This window comes from Poromitra crassiceps (genome assembly GCF_964638095.1).
Source record: "Poromitra crassiceps genome assembly, chromosome: 10".
Classification (NCBI taxonomy): Eukaryota; Metazoa; Chordata; class Actinopteri; order Beryciformes; family Melamphaidae; genus Poromitra; species Poromitra crassiceps.
Window position 1 is genome coordinate 28,431,147 of NC_139631.1, and position 17,981 is coordinate 28,449,127.

Below are 17,981 nucleotides of genomic sequence, written 5' to 3' on the forward strand. Positions count from 1 at the left end.
GTTCGCCTTGAAATGGAGAAGCAATCTACTCTCCAACGATATTTTCATGCCTGGAGGGTTGGTCCTTGTTGACTCTAGCTGCTCACACCCTTCAGAAACTCGCCGATAGCAGAACAGAGTATATTTAACATGTCACACTCCATCTGCATTACAACACTGGCAGTATGAGTATGGATTCATTCGTCATGAACTGATTAACATGTCTAAGAGGAGGCTCTCGTTTTGTTTATTTTCTTTCCTTTATGTGAACACAATGCAGTGCTGAGGGGATTACCATAAGCCGCTAATAGTTTTTTAACCTGTATTTATCCAGGGAAGTTTAGCTGAGCACATTTATTATGCTCTTTTTCAGCAGCGCTCTGCTTCACACAACCCAAAGCAACTACGGTACAGTCCTCTGCTGTCGTCACTTTGCTCACGGGTTCCTTAGCTGGTAGAGGATTCAAACCAGCAACCCTCCAGTCACAGGCCGAGCTGTTCAGTGATCCGATCGTGTTCATTCAAGTTATATATTATAGCACTTTATCACAAGCAAACGTCAAAAGACTACAGAGAATACGCCTACCTAGATCAACTGCTCAACAATCAATCATAAAACACAGTGATGTTGGTAGGACAAACACAAGGACGCATAACAAAGCACAAGACATAGCAAAACTACGTATTCTACACACAGCCTAACCTCACCGGCACGACCAGCATACAAGGAAAAACTTTGCACGGGCTGAAGGATCCCCTACTGGGACGGCTGATCATGAGGTGGAATTCTGGAGTATATGATAATACTAATACTAATAATACTAATAATACTAATAATAATAAGAGTATAGATCGAAAAACCTCATTGCTCAAATTTAAATTTCAACAGGATAATTTATTACAACTCAGGGTTACATTATGATAAGACTCGCTTCTCTTCATTATTAAACACATTGTCATTTTAAAGCAATAAATAAAATTGCAGAAGCGGTGTGTATTCTTCTATTGAAATATCTGGATGAAATATCTTCATTAAGTCCATATAAAAAAATATATAATATCAAAACTAGCCTGGCATATAATAAATAGCCTCAATAAATAGCCCATTTAGCGTACAGTACAGTGCATTCAAATAAAAATTTGGGGCTTATTCTTCATTGAGCAACAGAGAAGGCAGACGATAGAGTGATTAACAGCAGTGTTTGCAGGTATTTGCCAGACTTAAAATATACAACAAATGCACAATAGCCAAAAGCTTTTTGTCATCTATTATTTTTTCTATGTGGCTCATCAAATGAAAACAAATATAATGGCATTACTGCCAAAATTACATTCCCTATCATCAGCATTCTTAATTGCAGATTTTGAATATGGCTGTCTGCAACAATTGTGTGCAAATGTCTGACACGTCAAGACATAAGGTGGAGGGAAGATCATAAACAGGAAACAGCAGTCTGTCTGTGAGTGTGCAGGAAACAGCGGTCTATATGATGACAGTCTGTCTGCGAGTGTGCATGATGTAGTCTATATGATGACAGTCTGTCTGTGAGTGTGCATGATGTAGTCTACATCGTGGACAGTCTGTCTGTGAGTGTCCAGGGAACAGCAGTCTACATGATGGACAGTCTGTCTGTGAGTGTGAATGATGTAGTCTACATGGTGGACAGTCTGTCTGTGAGTATGCAGGAAACAGCAGTCTACATGGTGGACAGTCTGTCTGTGAGTGTGAATGATGTAGTCTACATGGTGGACAGTCTGTCTGTGAGTGTGAATGATGTAGTCTACATGGTGGACAGTCTGTCTGTGAGTGTGCAGGGAACAGCAGTCTACATGATGGACAGTCTGTCTGTGAGTATGCAGGGAACAGCAGTCTACATGGTGGACAGTCTGTCTGTGAGTGTGCAGGGAACAGCAGTCTACATGATGGACAGTCTGTCTGTGAGTATGCAGGGAACAGCAGTCTACATGATGGACAGTCTGTCCGTGAGTGTGCAGGATTTTTGTCACCTGAAGAACTTGTCGATTGTGTTGCGAGGGCCGAGGGCTTTGGCCTTCTTAGACGGAGGCGAGGAAGGTGAGTCTCGTCTAAAAGCCATGATGAGAGAGAAAAAAAAATCAAATTCATGTCACTTTGCTTGCATAGAATAAGCTTACAGGCATAGGTAGCGGAACGCATCTGAACTTGGGGGGGCCGGGGGGCGTGTCGGGGGGGGGGGGTTTATTCAGGGGGCCACATTGTCAGAAACCTAAGGGACCGGGGGCCGGACCGTTCCCCGAGCCAGTACACTTGACACAATGCACCACCACATTTTTGCAGCCGTGCTGGAACTATTATTAAGTAGGGGGTGCTGTAAGGAATGGAATCTCGGCAGCGTCGAAGAAAATTTTATGTTTTTTGGACTTTTATCCATATTTAGAAGAATATTTAATTTTAAATTAACATTAGGATTATACTGTTGTGATGTCATTATTCAGTATCTTCTCCTTTTCTATTATTAGTATTAGTATTAAATACTGAGTATCTCATGAAAAACTATTAATATTGCATCTTTTGTGTTTAGCTCCGTCTCACAGCATTGTAACATTGTAGTGCAGCAAGAAAGGAAAACTACTGTAAACATTTGAACCATATTTCTTGTTTAGAACCTATAGCTAGCAACATCGCCATCTCCTGAAAAACATTAATATTGCACCTTTCTTGTGGCTACATCACAGCATCTACTGAAAAACATTTATAGTGGATCTGACTTGTTTAGTTCACTTTAGATTCACATCACATCTGAAAAACAACCAGTCGAGTGTAATAAGTAAATGAGGTTTAATTGTAAAAAAACTATATATATTTTTTTTGGGGAACTGAAATGTACCCGGGCCCGGGCCCGTGTGGCCCGGGCGGTTCCGCGACCTATGCTTACAGGTATGCACCAATGTCTGCTTTGACATTTTGTGAGGTAACAATCCTGAGCTCACCTTTTGCTTTTGCCTTTGCCTTTGTTCAATAGCCTGGGTAAGGGCAGGTCACTCTCTGTGAACAGAAATAGACACTCATGGATACGGAAAACCTCCATCCTTATCTCCTCCCTCACAAAAAAGAGACAAGCTATATAGAGAGAGAGGGGGGGGGGGGTTGCACCACCTCTTCAGGGGTATAAAGACTGCCATTTCTGAGGCCGGCTTGTTTAAGAGGAAGCTGGGCTGGACAGAAAGTCTATTGTGGAAAGTGAATAGGTGAGAAAGTGATTTAGCCATTTCCAAGAGCAGGGCAAAGGAAGCCCCGTGGGGTGAAATGAGATGTCTCTTCTCTGTGGGAATCAATACACACATCCCACACAATGCCACCGTCAGTAAACAACAAGGTCACACGGGCCACCCACACCCACCCACATACATGCCTTTTCTTTATCCCACAGACACTTTAGAGCTCTTCTGAATGGCACAGTATTGGATGCATTCTCAGATTTCAGATCCACGCAGGGAAATACTGAATGAAACTGGCATCACAACAGTAAGCAAAGAATGAAAACCCACGAGTCACGATGACAAAGTGTTTGATTCATCTCAGTGCGATGCATAGGTTTCCCGAAGGAGTATCATACTTCCTGATTCATTACACTCACCTATGACCTTGCTCTTCGTAACAGCAATTGAAGGTGGACGCACGGGAGGTGACGCCTGTCCCCGCAGCTTGTGCAGCACTTCCTGGTTCAGGCAGAGGTCAACATGGCAGTTGAAGACCGTGAGATCATCTGTGTCCTGCGTCACCTGACACACTGGGCAGATGAGGACGGGACCTTTACGATCATCATGTGACTCAGGCTGCTGCGAGGTCACCGTTCCGGGGCAACGGCCGTGCCCCGAAGAGACCCTTTGAAATGAATCAATGTTATCATTTTTCAAGCCATCACAATCTGGCTGATGATCCTTTTCGTTTGGGTCTGCCTTCTCTCTCTGCCCTTTAACCTCAAACTCCTCCCTCTCACCCGCCATCAGCTCCCATCCGTTGTGGCCGTTGTCTCGTTCCACATCTGACTCTGAGTCAATATCTATGTTTTGCTCTGGCTTTGTGGAGACGTCACTGAGACACTCGTCGATGTGTCTGTTGAAGACATTCAAGTCGGTGGTCTCCACCTGCCTAAAGCACACGGGACAGGTGAGGCTCTCGGAGTGCGTGCCTTCCCAGCCCGATGTGGACGCCTGGGCCTCCAGGGGGAAAACACCGACATGTTCTGTGTTGGGGAGCGCTGCTCTTCTACCTGAGGCTGTCAAGTTACTCTTTGACTCATGCAGCTTTGTTGGCGAGTCCTCACTCTTTTGAGCGCCTGTGGAGGTAATCACAGCGGGATCGACCCTATGTCCTTCCTCTGATGTGTTCTCAGCCTGGACTCTCAGTCTCTGGGCATGTGCCCTTTGGAAGAAAGACTGTTGCTGCTGCTCACTGACCCGGTTGTCCTCTGGCGCCCTCTGGTTAGCCAGCCAGGGAACTCCCCCCTGCCTCTGACCCTTCTGGGCTGGGGGAACACAAGCCAGGGGCAGGGTCTGGACGGAGGAACTGAAGAGAAGCTCTCTTCCAGGCTTTGGGCCAGAGTCTGTCTTGCCTTGCTGAAGGAAGCCGACGATGCTCCTCTGCAGAGGCTTCTTGTCATCTGAACTGACAAAGGCAGAGATTCGAACACCTACAAACACAATTGATACAGACACAACATAAAACGAATGATGGCGTAGCCGACTGGATTATTATTTCAACATGCAGTGTATCACTGATCTATTCAAATACATATCAGAATAGTTATAGTTATTGATATGTTAGTTGTAATGCAAGATCTAATTACCCATGAGCCTCAGTCTGAGTGGCTGGGGGCTGACATTTTCCAATTCGGTCTTCAGTAGGTCCTTCGCCACAGCAAAGATCTCATCCACAGTGGCAACAGCACATGGCAATGTACATGCCCTGGTTTTCACCTCAAAGTTGACATTCTTAAGCTTCAGTGTTACCGTTTTGCCCTTCAGGAAGAAATAAAATGCAGAGGATTCATACATTACATTCAGGTGAACATGGGAAATTGGGAAAAGGCAATTTCTGTATGGAACACTCCAGCACAGCTATCTAATAACCTCTTAATTACAGAAATAATCAATGCTACATTCACCACGTGGAAAGACCATAAATAGCACACAGATGCATATCTGTATAATCGGTCATATGACTGATTGATTTGTCAGAATGCACTTGGTGAGTAACGGGCCACATAGCGCTTCCATGGTAATGTGATCATCTCCCAGGGAGACATTTCCACGGCTGATAGTAGTCACCCGCTGTCTCCTTAATGGCCCTCCATTTCCTCCAGCTATCAAGGCCACATCGGGACCCAGGCAGGAGGGTGATGGCCGTGCCAAGCCATCCAGTCCCCTCTCTATCGATTGGGACAGGAACGAACAGGTTGAGGTAATTGTATGAGATTCTGTCTGGAGTCTCAATGATTCTAGGAAGGCCACGAATAACATTTGTGATTTTCTTTACAAATATAGCCCCTCTCTCTCAATCCATCTTTTTGGTATTTTCCATTTCTGTTCAAATACCCTTTCTGCTTTCTTTCTGTCCCGTTCGCCTGAAGAACGCTTGGTCTGAGGCAATCTCCCAGAGCTGCAAGGCACAAGCCAGCCAAAAGATGCGAGTAGTCACAGCGGTTATAAAAACTTAAACTATGACCATAATATAAACACCATGCATGCTTGATGTAACCAGGTGGACGATTATACAGTTTATACAAGTTCATGTACCTTGAGTCCTTCCTTCTTCACGTCTTCGGCCAGGTCTTGACAAAGCTCTCGGCACAAAGACAACTGCTCCTCGGCTGTACTAATTTCTCTAAATGTTCTGAGTGTCATTGAAAGGAAATGAGGGAGACTTCAGTGCCAAGTTAGGGAACATTAAGCAATCAAAATGAAATATATCAGTTTCTTTTTCAGCGTAATTAAAAACATACCTTTCTGTGCTCATGCTTTTTCTTTCTTCACCCCTGAATGAAAACATAGACATGTCAAAATTATCTTTAATGTGTCACACTGTTCAAACTGCACATATCTCTGGATTTGACTGTTTTTGTCCTGATTTGTCACAGCGTCAGTTATTATTCCTCAGGAAATCTATGCTGTATAAGCAAAAAATAAGTTTCCCATCAGTTGCAACGAGCTTCATTAAATAGTCAATACAACAGACAGCTGGGTACCGGTACCTTTGTATGTGTGTAGAGCCTAAACCCAGCGAAATATGCATGAAGTAATGCCAGCCCGTCTCTGAGAACAACAAGGTCAGCAGCGCCATCTGCTGGCCAAGATGAGCACAGCTACTGATGCCCAGAGCGCTCAGCATCTTCTCGCTCACCTTCCCTATGCCAGAAACCTGGGAAAAGAGCAATGTAGAATTCCCGTCATCCATCTTTTCATTTTGCATTATTAGCCTCTTCACACTGCATCTTTCAACCTTTCACAACACAAGACCTCATTATTACATTCTGACATTATTCTATCATTATTCTGCGACAAGACCCCGAAGGCTCTATTTGTGTTTTAGCTTCAGCAGTGTGTACTGTACTTTGCGAACTGGCAGGTTCTGGATGAAGTCCATGACTGCCTCTCTGTTGGAGGGGAGTCTGTATTGGCCGTTAGGCTTGTTCTTGTCACTGCACACCTTGGCAAGCAGCATGTTTGGAGCAATGCCTAGGGGAGCGAATAGTGCAATTGTAAGCCAACGGCTGGTAAAATACATGCATAATGTTAATCATACAGGCAAACACAATGTCCAGGAAAGACTTGGCAGACTTTTATTAGCATTGAACAGTTTTGTTATTATAATGAGAATGCTATCGTGTTTTATTTGATTTTCTCTTCTTTTTAAGGAGAGTGACCAGTCCTCTCACATTTCAGACAATATCAAGTAGCGAGGGAGACAGATGGAGGGGAGACACAGGCTAGACTGAGCCACTTACAGTAACTATCAGCACACACCTGTTACTGTACTCGTACTGTAAAACTCAAGTATTCACCTGCTATTGTACTCGTACTGTAAAACTCAACTTACCTGCGCTGGCAGTCAGTGTGGTTTTCTGCTCGATGCGGAAGCGCATCTCTCTCACAGCTTCCTCCAGAGAGACTCCAAACACCTCAAACTTCCCGCCGGCAACACCTGCACCTCCGGAGTCCAGCGAGCAGGGAGAGGAGCTGGGACTGTCCTCAAACAGGACAGGAGAGAGGTCTTCCACCTCCGCTGCTCTCTGCTGGGGGAGCTCGCTCTGCCCTGCACCTTCACATAGACAGAGTGGGGGGTTAGGGACACGGGACAGACAGATAGGACATGGTGATAGACATTTATCTGTTTAATGTCATGCTACCAATGTCATTTGATATGCTTGAGATGAGGAGAATACGAGGGATCAGGGTGACATCATGCCACTCGGAACCGCAGCAGTTAACTGGGATGAGAGAGTTACGCCAAACAAACATTAATATCTCAAAAACTATACATCACGTCGCTTCTATTTTGACATTCTGAGTGAGAGCAGAAGTAGCTCAAGGGTCTGATGTATAATATATGTATGTCGTGTTAAAGTTGTGTGGACTTTAAAATTACGTGAATTTAGTTAAAAAAAGCACAGCCTGCTAGCGCGAGACACTCAAGGCTGGCTCCATAGGGTCCCATTATAAGCTGCCAATTATAACCAACACTGATCCCTCATACACAATGCGGATGAGAGATACTGATAGTCCTGACGTTCACTAATTTGCTTACTCTGTTGTTTATAACCTCCTTACACCATTTGTTTCATCTCCCACACATTTCAGCCTTCCTTCAAATCTAATGCATGAAACAAATACTGAAATGCAAGAACATAATGCATGTAATGCTGCTATAAAGATACAAAAGATTATAGTGTACTGTATGCAACTAGTAATTCATACAATAGAAATGCTTGTCAGAATAAATACCTCCAATATGATTAATTATGAAAACAGTTCATGTGAACAAAACGGTGGTTATTATAAAGAAAGGCACTGCACCATCTAACCAACCATTGTGCTTGTCAGTAGAACGGAGTCCTACCTGTTCCGGTGCTGCTGGTGCGGAAGCGATGTGTGCGCGAGGACTCGGGCCAGCTCTCCCTGTGTTCCAGGTGCTCTGTGAAATCCAGATAGGCTTCATCCAGGCTCAACGGCTGGAAGTGAGGGTCGTAGTCTGCAAAGATCTCCCGGATCTAACGCAGGGGGAGCAGGATTTATGCTCAGCTGTTTAAGCAATAATAACTCTTAGCTCTCCTAAAAATCACCGGAAAGCACATTCTCTAGCGGCTTACGGCTTTTTAAAAGGGCAATAATATGCTACTGTAATAATAATACCGGTAATTAAAAAAAAGGGTGGAAAGTTATGTAATAGATACTTTCTTTTATAGTAATTACATTCATTTCTTCTGCAAAGCAATGTTCTAGCACCAGTCTGAATGTTTTTTTTAGAACAATGTTATTTAAAATGACAGCATTTTAGAATGTGGCTCCACCAATCAGAACTGAGGAGCAGAACTATTATACTGTTATATAAATGACAATAATTGTGTACAGCTTGTGTTTTCATGTTTGTTGCCAGTGTCCACGTTTATCTGTGTGTTTTTGTTGTTGTGACTCTCTTACCTCACTGCTCACTGCTCTGTACTTGTCAAAGTTGGTTTGAACAATGACCAAGTTGGGGCAGAGTTTCTTCGCAATGAAGCCCGGCATGGCAGCTCGGACCCCGTACTTCCTTGCATGGTAGTTTGATGTTGACTGAAAAAAAGAGGGCAAAAAAGTTGTGCATGTCACAGTAACGGCTATGTTTTACTAAAAACTACAGAAGTCTAAGAGTGATTGAGAACAGGATTTGCTTGCTTACATGGGAATCGCCTGGGATCAGACATATATAATATATCATGAAAAATTCCTGATTTTTCTCCAATTTTCTCACCAATTGTACTTGCAGTGATATGCAGGAATCCTGACGTTAAATTCAATACTTTTTAAGACTTTTTTTAAGATCTGGGGAGAGCTGTAGACTAGCACATGCTTCCTCCGATACATGTGCAGTCACCAGCCGCTTCTTTTCACCTGACAGCTAGGAGTTTCACCGGGAGGATGTATCACATGGGAGGATCACGCTATTCCCCCAGTCCCCCTCCCCCCCAAACAGGCACCCCGACCGATCAGAGGACACTGCACTAGTGCAGTGACCAGGACTCATACCCCACCAGCTTCCCACCCGCAGACACGGCCAATTGTGTCTGTAGGAACGTCCGCCAAGGCCGGAAGTACTGCTGCCGGGAATTGAACCTGGATCTCCATGGTGGTAGGCAGGTGGTTTTAATGATCTGACATACGGGCATATCTGATGCAGCCAGACACCAACACATACAATGCAGGGATTATCTAATGATACCAGATGATGTTTTAACTCACCAGCATGCTCATGGACCCTACAGCCATGGGCTTGTCCTTCAGCTCAGGACAGTCCCTCATCTCCACAGCAGCGTAGAAAGCATCCATGTCCACGTGTACGATTGCACGGCTCAGATCACGACTCCTCTCCAGCTCGGAGGCCGCCCTCTCCACCTGCACAGAGAGATTTGGTGGAACATGCCATGGCAAAAGTTAGTATGATCTGGTGATCTACTCTGGTGACGTGCGACCAGGGAGTAGAGCTCACTGTGTCCGTCTCTACCTGAGCGTGTGCTTTCTTCAACTGCTGCTCTGTGATCTGGGCCTTCTGCAGCATCATCTTCTCAATGCGCTGGTTCACCTGCTGCTCTCTCTTCAGCTCATTCTCGTAGAACCGGGAACCCTACCGGAGCGGGACATGGACAAAGAAAATTGATGGATGCTTTAGCACATCTATAACGATCAGCTATAATAGCACACCTCCTTTTCAGTACTCTCCTGTAGTACTCTACTATACTCTACTGTACTGTATGCCGTTAACTCTGGGATATAAGACTTTCACACTAGGCTGGACACAGCCAATGTACCTCACATTTCCTATGGTCCAGTGAGCACTCTACAGCCCCATTTCTACTTTCAGCACATACACTTTATCTTTGTGAAGATCCTTGCTTGCTAGCTATTCAAGCGATCGGTGATTCACATCATCAGCACATTTGAAAAAATGGATCCGTGGGTCTGTAAGGTTGTACTGAGGACTCTGTGTGTGTGTGTGTGTGTGTGTGGTGAATTTCCACGCTGCAAAGAACTCGGCGTGCCGTGAACAAGCATGTGTCCGTTGTGTTAGCGCCTACCTTGGATGACTCCATGATGATCTTGTTGATCTTGTCCCTGTCAAGACCCTCCATTCCTGCCTTGTTGTCATTGAGGGCCATTCTGGAGAGGAAGCCCTCCCCTTTGGTGGATCCAGTCTCCATCCTGAAGCTCTGGCCTAATGGAGGTGAAATTCCACACAGATTTCCATTATTTCTGCAAATTATGTTATCGCCTGACATAAATTGAGGAACAGCCAGTGGAGCCAAGATGATAATTAAAGTGAATGTGTGTTTTTATGTTACATGATCAGTTTGATCTGCATTACAGTTATTCTTTACAGTTTGCTATAGCCTAAGTATTTTATTAGGTTTGCGCATGATTATATTGTTGTAACCATTATTTGTGTAAGCTTTGTCGTACCAATAAAGCGGATAGAAATGAATTGAATTAAGACCCACAGCATGGAGAAAACATTCAGACAGCCATAGCAATGTGTCAAACAGCATACTCACTGTTCTCAACTGCGCTCTAAACTTAGCTGATGATAGCGCCAATCTATCCGACCGACCATATTTCCATCAATATCAGATCATCACTGTCCTTCGCTGCCAGGTCTATCTTTGGCTACATATCAGAGATGATCAGAAATAATGCAGCGACCCACCTTTTCACTGTGAACAATCCCACAGAAACATTTGGCGGCTGTTGAACGTCTGTTTAGCGCTTCCGCGTACCTTGCGTCACCACCAAGAGGGGCGTGGCTTACTATGTTTACGGATGTAATCGACAATACATAATCAAAAAGGCATCACGAGATGAAGCTCTCGCTCGCGTGTTAAGACAGACAGACAGACAGACAGACAGACAGACAGACAGACAGACGGACAGATATATATAGATAAGATGATCCATAATGAAAATATCACATACAAATAAATAATGTATATGGAGAAATCATTTCTGTGTAGCAAATACAATAGAATAAATATAATGAATGTTGACATGTTTTAGTCGATCTGCACTCGCAGGTATTTTTCTAATAATCCTTTTCCCGTACGTGACACATTTTATGCTTTTGTTTTGAAGGCAAAATCGCCCGACTTCCGGCTTCATTTGGGTTATGTGCTGCTGACTTGACGCAGCTCAGTCCCGAATGAAGACAAGCTAGTAATTCAGCTCATTCGCTTACTGTCTGTGCTAACTAAACTGCGGAACCAGATCACCGATGCAATGCGTTTGGTCATTCGGGGCTTGAAGTTGGGGATGCAGTGCTAATACGAAGGCCTCCATATCACCGACTCTTTTTCGCAATCGATTAATTTAGCTAACGTTAACGTTAACAATGTTACAATCGCAAGTTGCTTGTTTAAGTTAGCCAGTTGCGTCGTTTAACAGCTAACGCTAGCTAGCTAACGCTAGTCTGATTCGTAATCGCCATCAGTTTCAAAACAAAGCCCGCAAAACCCAGAAGTTGAGACTCAACCTGTCACCTAACGTTACAGACTAACGCTAGCTTGCTACAAGACAGCTAGGTTGAAGTCCACCAAACGACCAAAGATTGATAACGTGACGTTAGGTTATCCAGCTAATGTTTGCTGCACTGTTTATGCACAATTGGTTCACGGTAACGGGTTCGACCGAGACGCAGTTATTCTAAGCTAAACCTGCCCGGTTCACTCATTAAAGCTCGTTAAAGTTTGCTTTGAAGCGTTTGCAACTAAATGTCTGAAAAGAGTTCATCGTCCGGGTCAGATGAGGATGTGGATCCAGAATCTGGGCAGCCTGTGGAGCTCGGAGGCATCCTAAGCAAGGTCGGTGAACCCCTATTCTTATTTAACGATGTTGTGTGATGCTAGATTACTGCCACTGTATGTCACTGACTACTACCACCACTAACTTTACCATTCATTTACGACAACATCACTGCTGTTGAACGTTATTTGAAGTAACGTTAATTCCAAATTCCCAGCAGACAAACACATTGCCTATTGCAGTCCGGCTAACTGCTTGTCATACGCCTTCTATGTTTATAGTGGACAAACTACATACACGGGTGGCAGGACCGATGGGTGGTGCTGAAAAACAACACTTTGAGCTACTACAAATCAGAGGATGAACGGGAGTATGGCTGCAGAGGCTCTCTATGCCTCAGCAAGGCTGTCATCACAGTAAGTATGTGCCACAGAACGAGGAAAGGCTGTCTGTCACTGTATGTGATTATGTAATGCACTAATAGAAAGCAGAGAGAGTTGAATGCCTTCCCTGCATTTTAGTGAATCGGGGCAAATGAGACTGGCACTGTGAAAGCCTTCATTTTCTGCATCAGTGCTTTGGGAGTTGAGTTACCTTTCAAGCACGTCACACACCATGTTTTGTTCTTCTCTTTCCCTCTTATTCGCATGAAGTTGAACTTGTATTTCTTGAATCCATGTTTCTCATAGATAGAAAGGTAAAGATTAACCAGGAATGAGGCTGTTATTTAGATCAGTTAGGATAAAGACCTGTATTTTAGCAGACCATGCAGGGCATTATTGCGTCACTAGTCTTTTGAGCACGCACTCAAAAACTCTTGCCCCATGATAGTTATTTTACAGGATACTCGAAATCGTTTGTTTCCTCTTGTTGTAATTTAAGCTCGGACCACATACTGTTAGCCTTTGTTCTGTGCTTCTGTTTCTGGCAATTGGACCTGTATTCTCCCCATGCAGGCCTCTCCTGTTGCGCAGATAAGCTGAAATCCCACACCCTGGTTAAATATTCACCATTCCCTCTAAGCACGCCGCACACCCAGTACAGAGGCCAAACAAATGGTTTTGCTGTGATTTGTGCAATAGGATTAAATGACCCAGAACTGGATTAAAATCACAACACAAGAGGTTACAATAAGTTAGTTCCCTGAAGTGAATGTGGTCTTTTGAGAGAGCATTACGCCAGTTCCTGTGTTTGTGCAGGCGCAAGTGGAGAGCCATGGAAGCCAGGGCGTTTTGTCATTTTGTTATAGCAGTGTAACTAACAGCACGCCCAGTTTGATTGCACTCCCTTACTAATAAATAATCCGAGCAGTATGAGCCAGACAGTCAGGCAGCCCCCGCTCACTGCCTCTCCCTTCTTCCCAAATATCTGAAGCTGTCTAAGGAGAGCAGACTGTGGCATGAGGTCTCCGGAATGCGGAAACTACCCTCTGCTTCTCCTCTTGCTTAACATCAGGCTGTTATTCGCTGTGTGGCTGCAGACACACACACACACCAGACTGTCCCCTTATGAATGATAAATATGTAGGAAATGTAACTGTCTGAAAATTCCCACCTTGGGCCAAGGAGGAAATCAGACGGTCACATCAGTGCAAGCTTCTGTCTATGCTTTAATGTTTTGCTGTTGACCAACTCCTTCAGTTCTATTTCTATATACACCGTCAGTTTATTAATATCGGTTTTGTTAGTGAACTGCTCAAGATAGATCTTAGGTAGTGAAAAGATGGAGTCCATGATGTCCGTTATTTAGACGGACAGGGGACACACCCAAGTATTTGAGGGATAACCAACTCTTTCCATAATGCTGATGATGCATGATTATTAGTGCTTACTCAAGGAGTAGGAGAACATTCCAGGCAGAAAGGAAGGGTTATAAAGGGGATTGTAAAGTGCAGGTTTATGGTCCGTGTCGTGTCTGATACAGCACAGTTGGATAAATGGGATTCTCTGAGTGAACAGATGACGAATGTATTCAGGGCGTATTGGCCGGTTGGACCTGAGCTTAGTGAACGCCGACGGCCCTCCTAATAGTGAAAGTTTGGAGGGAGATGCAAATGTTACACCTGTTTCTGAAGTGAAACTTCTCCTATGAGGTTGTTGGTGACTGTAATAGAAAGCATTACTAAATGGTTGGAGAAAACCACTTGCCAGTAGGGTTGGGTGTCAGTTGGATTTCAACGATTCTGATTCTGATTATCCATTCCGGTTCTTAACGATTCTCAATTCCGATTCTGAGTATGGGTCAAAACAATATGCTTATTTCATTAGTCATATTCATATCATAATAACATTGTATTTTCTTTACAGTATTATGAACTTTTGTAAACATCAACAGTTTATATTTTTTTGTATAGAATTTTAAATTGGCACTTTATGTAGCGGTCCGTGTCCGCCACTTATTATGTTCTGGTTTTGAGTGAATCTGCTTGTGTATTTGTATGTATAGGTTTTTTTCTTTTTTGTTTGTGATTTTTAGTTTTTCTTTTTTCTTATATGTAATTTATTTTTTAATTAATAAAACATTTATAAAAAAAACATTCTGGTGGGAACTCAGATTTCAAGTATGTTCTGCACGCTTTTTTTTAGGAATCAATAAGCAGATTCAAAATAAATCGATTCCTGGGGCTCACCTGGTAGAGCGTGTACCACTAAGGCTTAGTCCTTTGCGTGGCCGACCCGCGTTCGAATCTGACCTGTGGTCCTTTGCCACATGTCATCCCCTCTCTCTCTCCCCACCTTTACTGTCCTATCCAATAAAGGCAAAAATGCCCCCCCCCCCTTAAAAAAAAAATCTTAAAAATAGATTCCTTTGGAATCTGAATTTTCGATGCCCAACCCTACTCACCAGCATCCCAGATATGACTCGGCGTGTGAAATGGAAAACTAGTGTAGGTGTGTAAAGTTAATGTTGTGTTAAATTATGTAGGCTTAAGTTAGCGGTTGGTGTTTAGAGCTGGGGAGTCAGTGAGTGTTGCTGTTGCCAGTGGCAACAAATAAACGGGCGCATGAGTGTCATTGAGCAAATCTAATGAAAGTCAGGCAACATGAGGTTATGTCAGCTGACAGAGCAGCTTGCTGCTCCTGGAGAGGAGGAGGAGGAGGAGGAGGAGAAGAAGCTACTGTCTCACTTCACTGCAAAACAGAGCAGACCTCAACTCAGTGCTGTGGTCAAATTCCAATCTGAGAGGAAACAGGGGAGTTCTTGGTGCACGTGCTTGGATTCCTAAGGCGGTCAGTAGTAGTGGGGGTTGGGTGGGGTACAGTGCGGAACGGGGGAGGGACATTTTCTCCCAATAGTAGGAGGATGGGTTAGGATGACCCAGGTCCAGGGGAAGGCATGCTGGAAGAATCTCTGGTCTTTTCCACAGCTCTGTGGGAGTTGCTGGAGGTTGTGCAGGCAGACATAGAGACATCAGTTTCTAATTAACATCCCTGTTGTTTATTGTGTGGCAGAGGATTTTCTGTCACTGATGGGATCCATGTGTGTCAAGAATGTGTCATTGCTAGTTCAGCCGACGTCACAAACAGGCAGAGGACTATAGAGGCTTTATAGCCAGCTTATTACTTCGATTCCTCCCTGATTTCATTCGGAAATGGAGAGAATGTTACATTGAGTTTTTTTTGTATTTTTAGCATGTGTGAATACAGATATTTGCCTCATCAGATTGTGGTTGTCCCATATTCTGCTTCATCACTATTCATGATCTCGGTTCTTCTCCCTCTGCAGCCTCACGAGTTTGACGAGTGTCGTTTTGACATCAGCGTGAACGACAGTGTTTGGTACCTCCGAGCTGAAGACCCCGAGCACAGACTCCAGTGGATCGAGTCGATAGAGCTGCACAGGGTGAGTGTGATAGCGGAGATGATCTGGATCTGTCTCACCGGCTTCCTTGTCCCCCCTCCCCCCCCCCCCGGTGTTGCCTGTCATACAGAATTTCTTGTGCTCTCTGTTAGCTCAAGTTACACATAGGAATTGTGCCTTGCTGCAGGTAAGTGAACTGAATAGGCCTGATAAATAAATGTATGCTGCTACAGACCCACAGTTTGTCTGAATCCATTCCCAGACATGGTCATGGATTTGTTTGTTTGGTATCTCTAGAAACAACACCCGCTGTCTTGTGCCATGTAATGTCAATTTAGAGGGTCTTGAGTCATAGGGTGTATTCACACCTGTAGGTCGTTTGCTTTGTTCCGATTCAGGTACTTAATTGATACAATTGTTGCATTTGTGCCTTGGTTCGTTTGTGTTCACACAGCCACAAATGAAACGGTCCAAATAGTATTGTCAAACTTCCTGGATTGGCCAGCAGAGACTCTGATAGGCTAATAGCCTCTCGGGATGGACAAAATAATTCCCAGAGATTTTCCTATATGATTATGAAAATGCGTTTTGTTAGACCTACATTTTAGGCTATGTCGGGCGTCCGCCGTGCGAAGAGAGAGAGAGAGAGAGAGAGAGAGAGAGAGAGAGAGAGAGAGAGAGAGAGAGAGAGAGAGAGAGAGAGAGAGAGAGAGAGAGAGAGAGAGAGAGAGAGAGAGAGAGAGAGAGAGAGAGAGAGAGAGAGAGAGAGAGAGAGAGAGAGAGAGAAAGTTCTTTATCTATTTATTAATGTATGCTATGTAGCCTATGTAAGCCTATGTATTTATTTAGCCTATTTAGGCTATTGGGAATTTGGAGATAGAAGATCAAAGACCCTCGCAAATTCTGCTATTAGGCTACTATCACGGAGATGAGGATTAGCCGAGACATAGGCTATATGAACACCTGTCCTGTCAGGAATAAAATATTAATAAATAATTTAATAATAACGGACATTTCGAGGAAGACATGCAATCAGTCTGATTGTCTGATTGAACCAGACAATCTTATCACAAAGAAGGCTGGCTCTGACCACGATTTGTTTTCATTTATTGAATGAGACCAGAGAGAGCGAGAGAGAGGGAGAGAGAGGGCGGTGTGCACACAGGCAAAATCCTAGAGATTCAACACATTAACGTTGCTTCCCATGGTCCGAGGTAAGTTGATTGAGTTCAAACTGCTGATGATGATCCAAAAATCCCCCAAAGTTTATCGATGCAAGTCACAAGTCGCCAAAACAGGATCTGAAAGATGTTGTTTTTAAACGATAAAAATGTTCGTTCTTCAGGCCATTACGCACAGCACAGCTGACTACGGCAGCTGGTTTATCCAAAAATGCGCACCGTTTACTGCTGTTGTGGCGGATCGAGGTCGGCTCACGTTCTCACCACAAACGAACCGCACCAGAGTTCGTTTGGAAGCGGACCGAGACCACCCTTTCTTGGCGATCTCGGTCCGCTTGTTTTGTCCCGCATCCGAGTGCGATTGCTGTGTTCACACTCCCCCAAACGAACCGCACCAAGGGGGAAAATGCTCTCCGTTTCGGAACAACTGCTCCAAACGAGATAGGTGTGAATACACCCATACGTTTACCTCATTATCCATTTAGGGAGGATGGAAACCATATTATTTGTTACATTATTCACCTTGTTAGGTATTGTGTTTCCCAGGGCGATGTGGGCCCAGGGGGTTGCTTGGACTAGACAGGGAGCTATCTGGTATGTGTCAGTGAGTTGGGTGGGGTGGGACGGGGATTCGGGAATGTGACGACGACATGGTCTCAAGCCCTCACCCTGGGAATGTGGGGAATCTGAGGAGTGAGAAGTTGAGCTGGGGGTATCCCCTTGTCAACAGATAGCCAGCAGCTGCTGCACAGCATGTAAACATAGTTGATGATGTGTTGCGTCCCAACATAAAGTCTGCAAAATGCCTGGGCTTTGTCTTCCTGGCTTACTAGAGAAGTGCTTTAGCTTAGATAGCTACCGTGGCATAGGTCATATTTAGGTTAATGCTTTAGCTTAGATAGCTACCGTGGCATAGGTCATGTTTAGGTTAAAGCGTTTGCTGTGATAGTTTGTCTGCCTGTATGTGTGTGATTATTGGTCAGAGCTGCATTATTA

General features: G+C 44.2%; 2 protein-coding genes across 3 annotated transcripts in view; one reads left to right on the forward strand and one right to left on the reverse strand.

Moving 5' to 3' along the window:
- Positions 1-984: 984 nt before the first annotated feature.
- polk (polymerase (DNA directed) kappa) lies at positions 985-9,838 on the reverse strand. The gene is made up of 13 exons (XM_083644387.1): positions 9,719-9,838; positions 9,457-9,609; positions 8,659-8,790; positions 8,078-8,228; positions 7,058-7,273; positions 6,572-6,696; positions 6,213-6,379; positions 5,964-5,996; positions 5,758-5,854; positions 4,809-4,980; positions 3,597-4,652; positions 2,950-3,004; positions 985-2,064 (listed from the first exon to the last, which is right to left on the reverse strand). The coding sequence occupies exons 1-13, from the start codon at positions 9,773-9,775 to the stop codon at positions 1,983-1,985; spliced, it is 2,496 nt and encodes an 831-aa protein (XP_083500513.1). The 5' UTR covers positions 9,776-9,838; the 3' UTR covers positions 985-1,982.
- Positions 9,839-11,454: 1,616 nt separating this feature from the next.
- The window catches only part of LOC310783497 (ceramide transfer protein-like), a 33,651-nt gene continuing 27,124 nt past the window's right edge, over positions 11,455-17,981 (forward strand). For both annotated transcript variants that reach the window (XM_083644366.1, XM_083644367.1), the window contains exons 1-3: positions 11,455-12,062; positions 12,285-12,419; positions 15,730-15,846. In XM_083644366.1, coding sequence (XP_083500492.1) covers positions 11,973-12,062; positions 12,285-12,419; positions 15,730-15,846 — 342 coding nt within the window. In that variant the 5' untranslated portion in view covers positions 11,455-11,972. The remainder of the gene's footprint in view (positions 12,063-12,284; positions 12,420-15,729; positions 15,847-17,981) is intronic.

What these genes read in the sequence shown, in the direction of transcription:
- polk (XM_083644387.1), bottom strand. Translation starts at nt 9,775, where the DNA reads ATGATGCTGCAGAAGGCCCAGATCACAGAGCAGCAGTTGAAGAAAGCA. An exon ending in TAGGGTCCATGAGCATGCTG is followed by an intron (nt 8,791 to 9,456) that starts GTGAGTTAAAAC and finishes TCTTTTTTTCAG; the next exon opens with TCAACATCAAACTACCATGC. An exon ending in CACACTGACTGCCAGCGCAG is followed by an intron (nt 6,697 to 7,057) that starts GTAAGTTGAGTT and finishes TCGCTCCCCTAG; the next exon opens with GCATTGCTCCAAACATGCTG.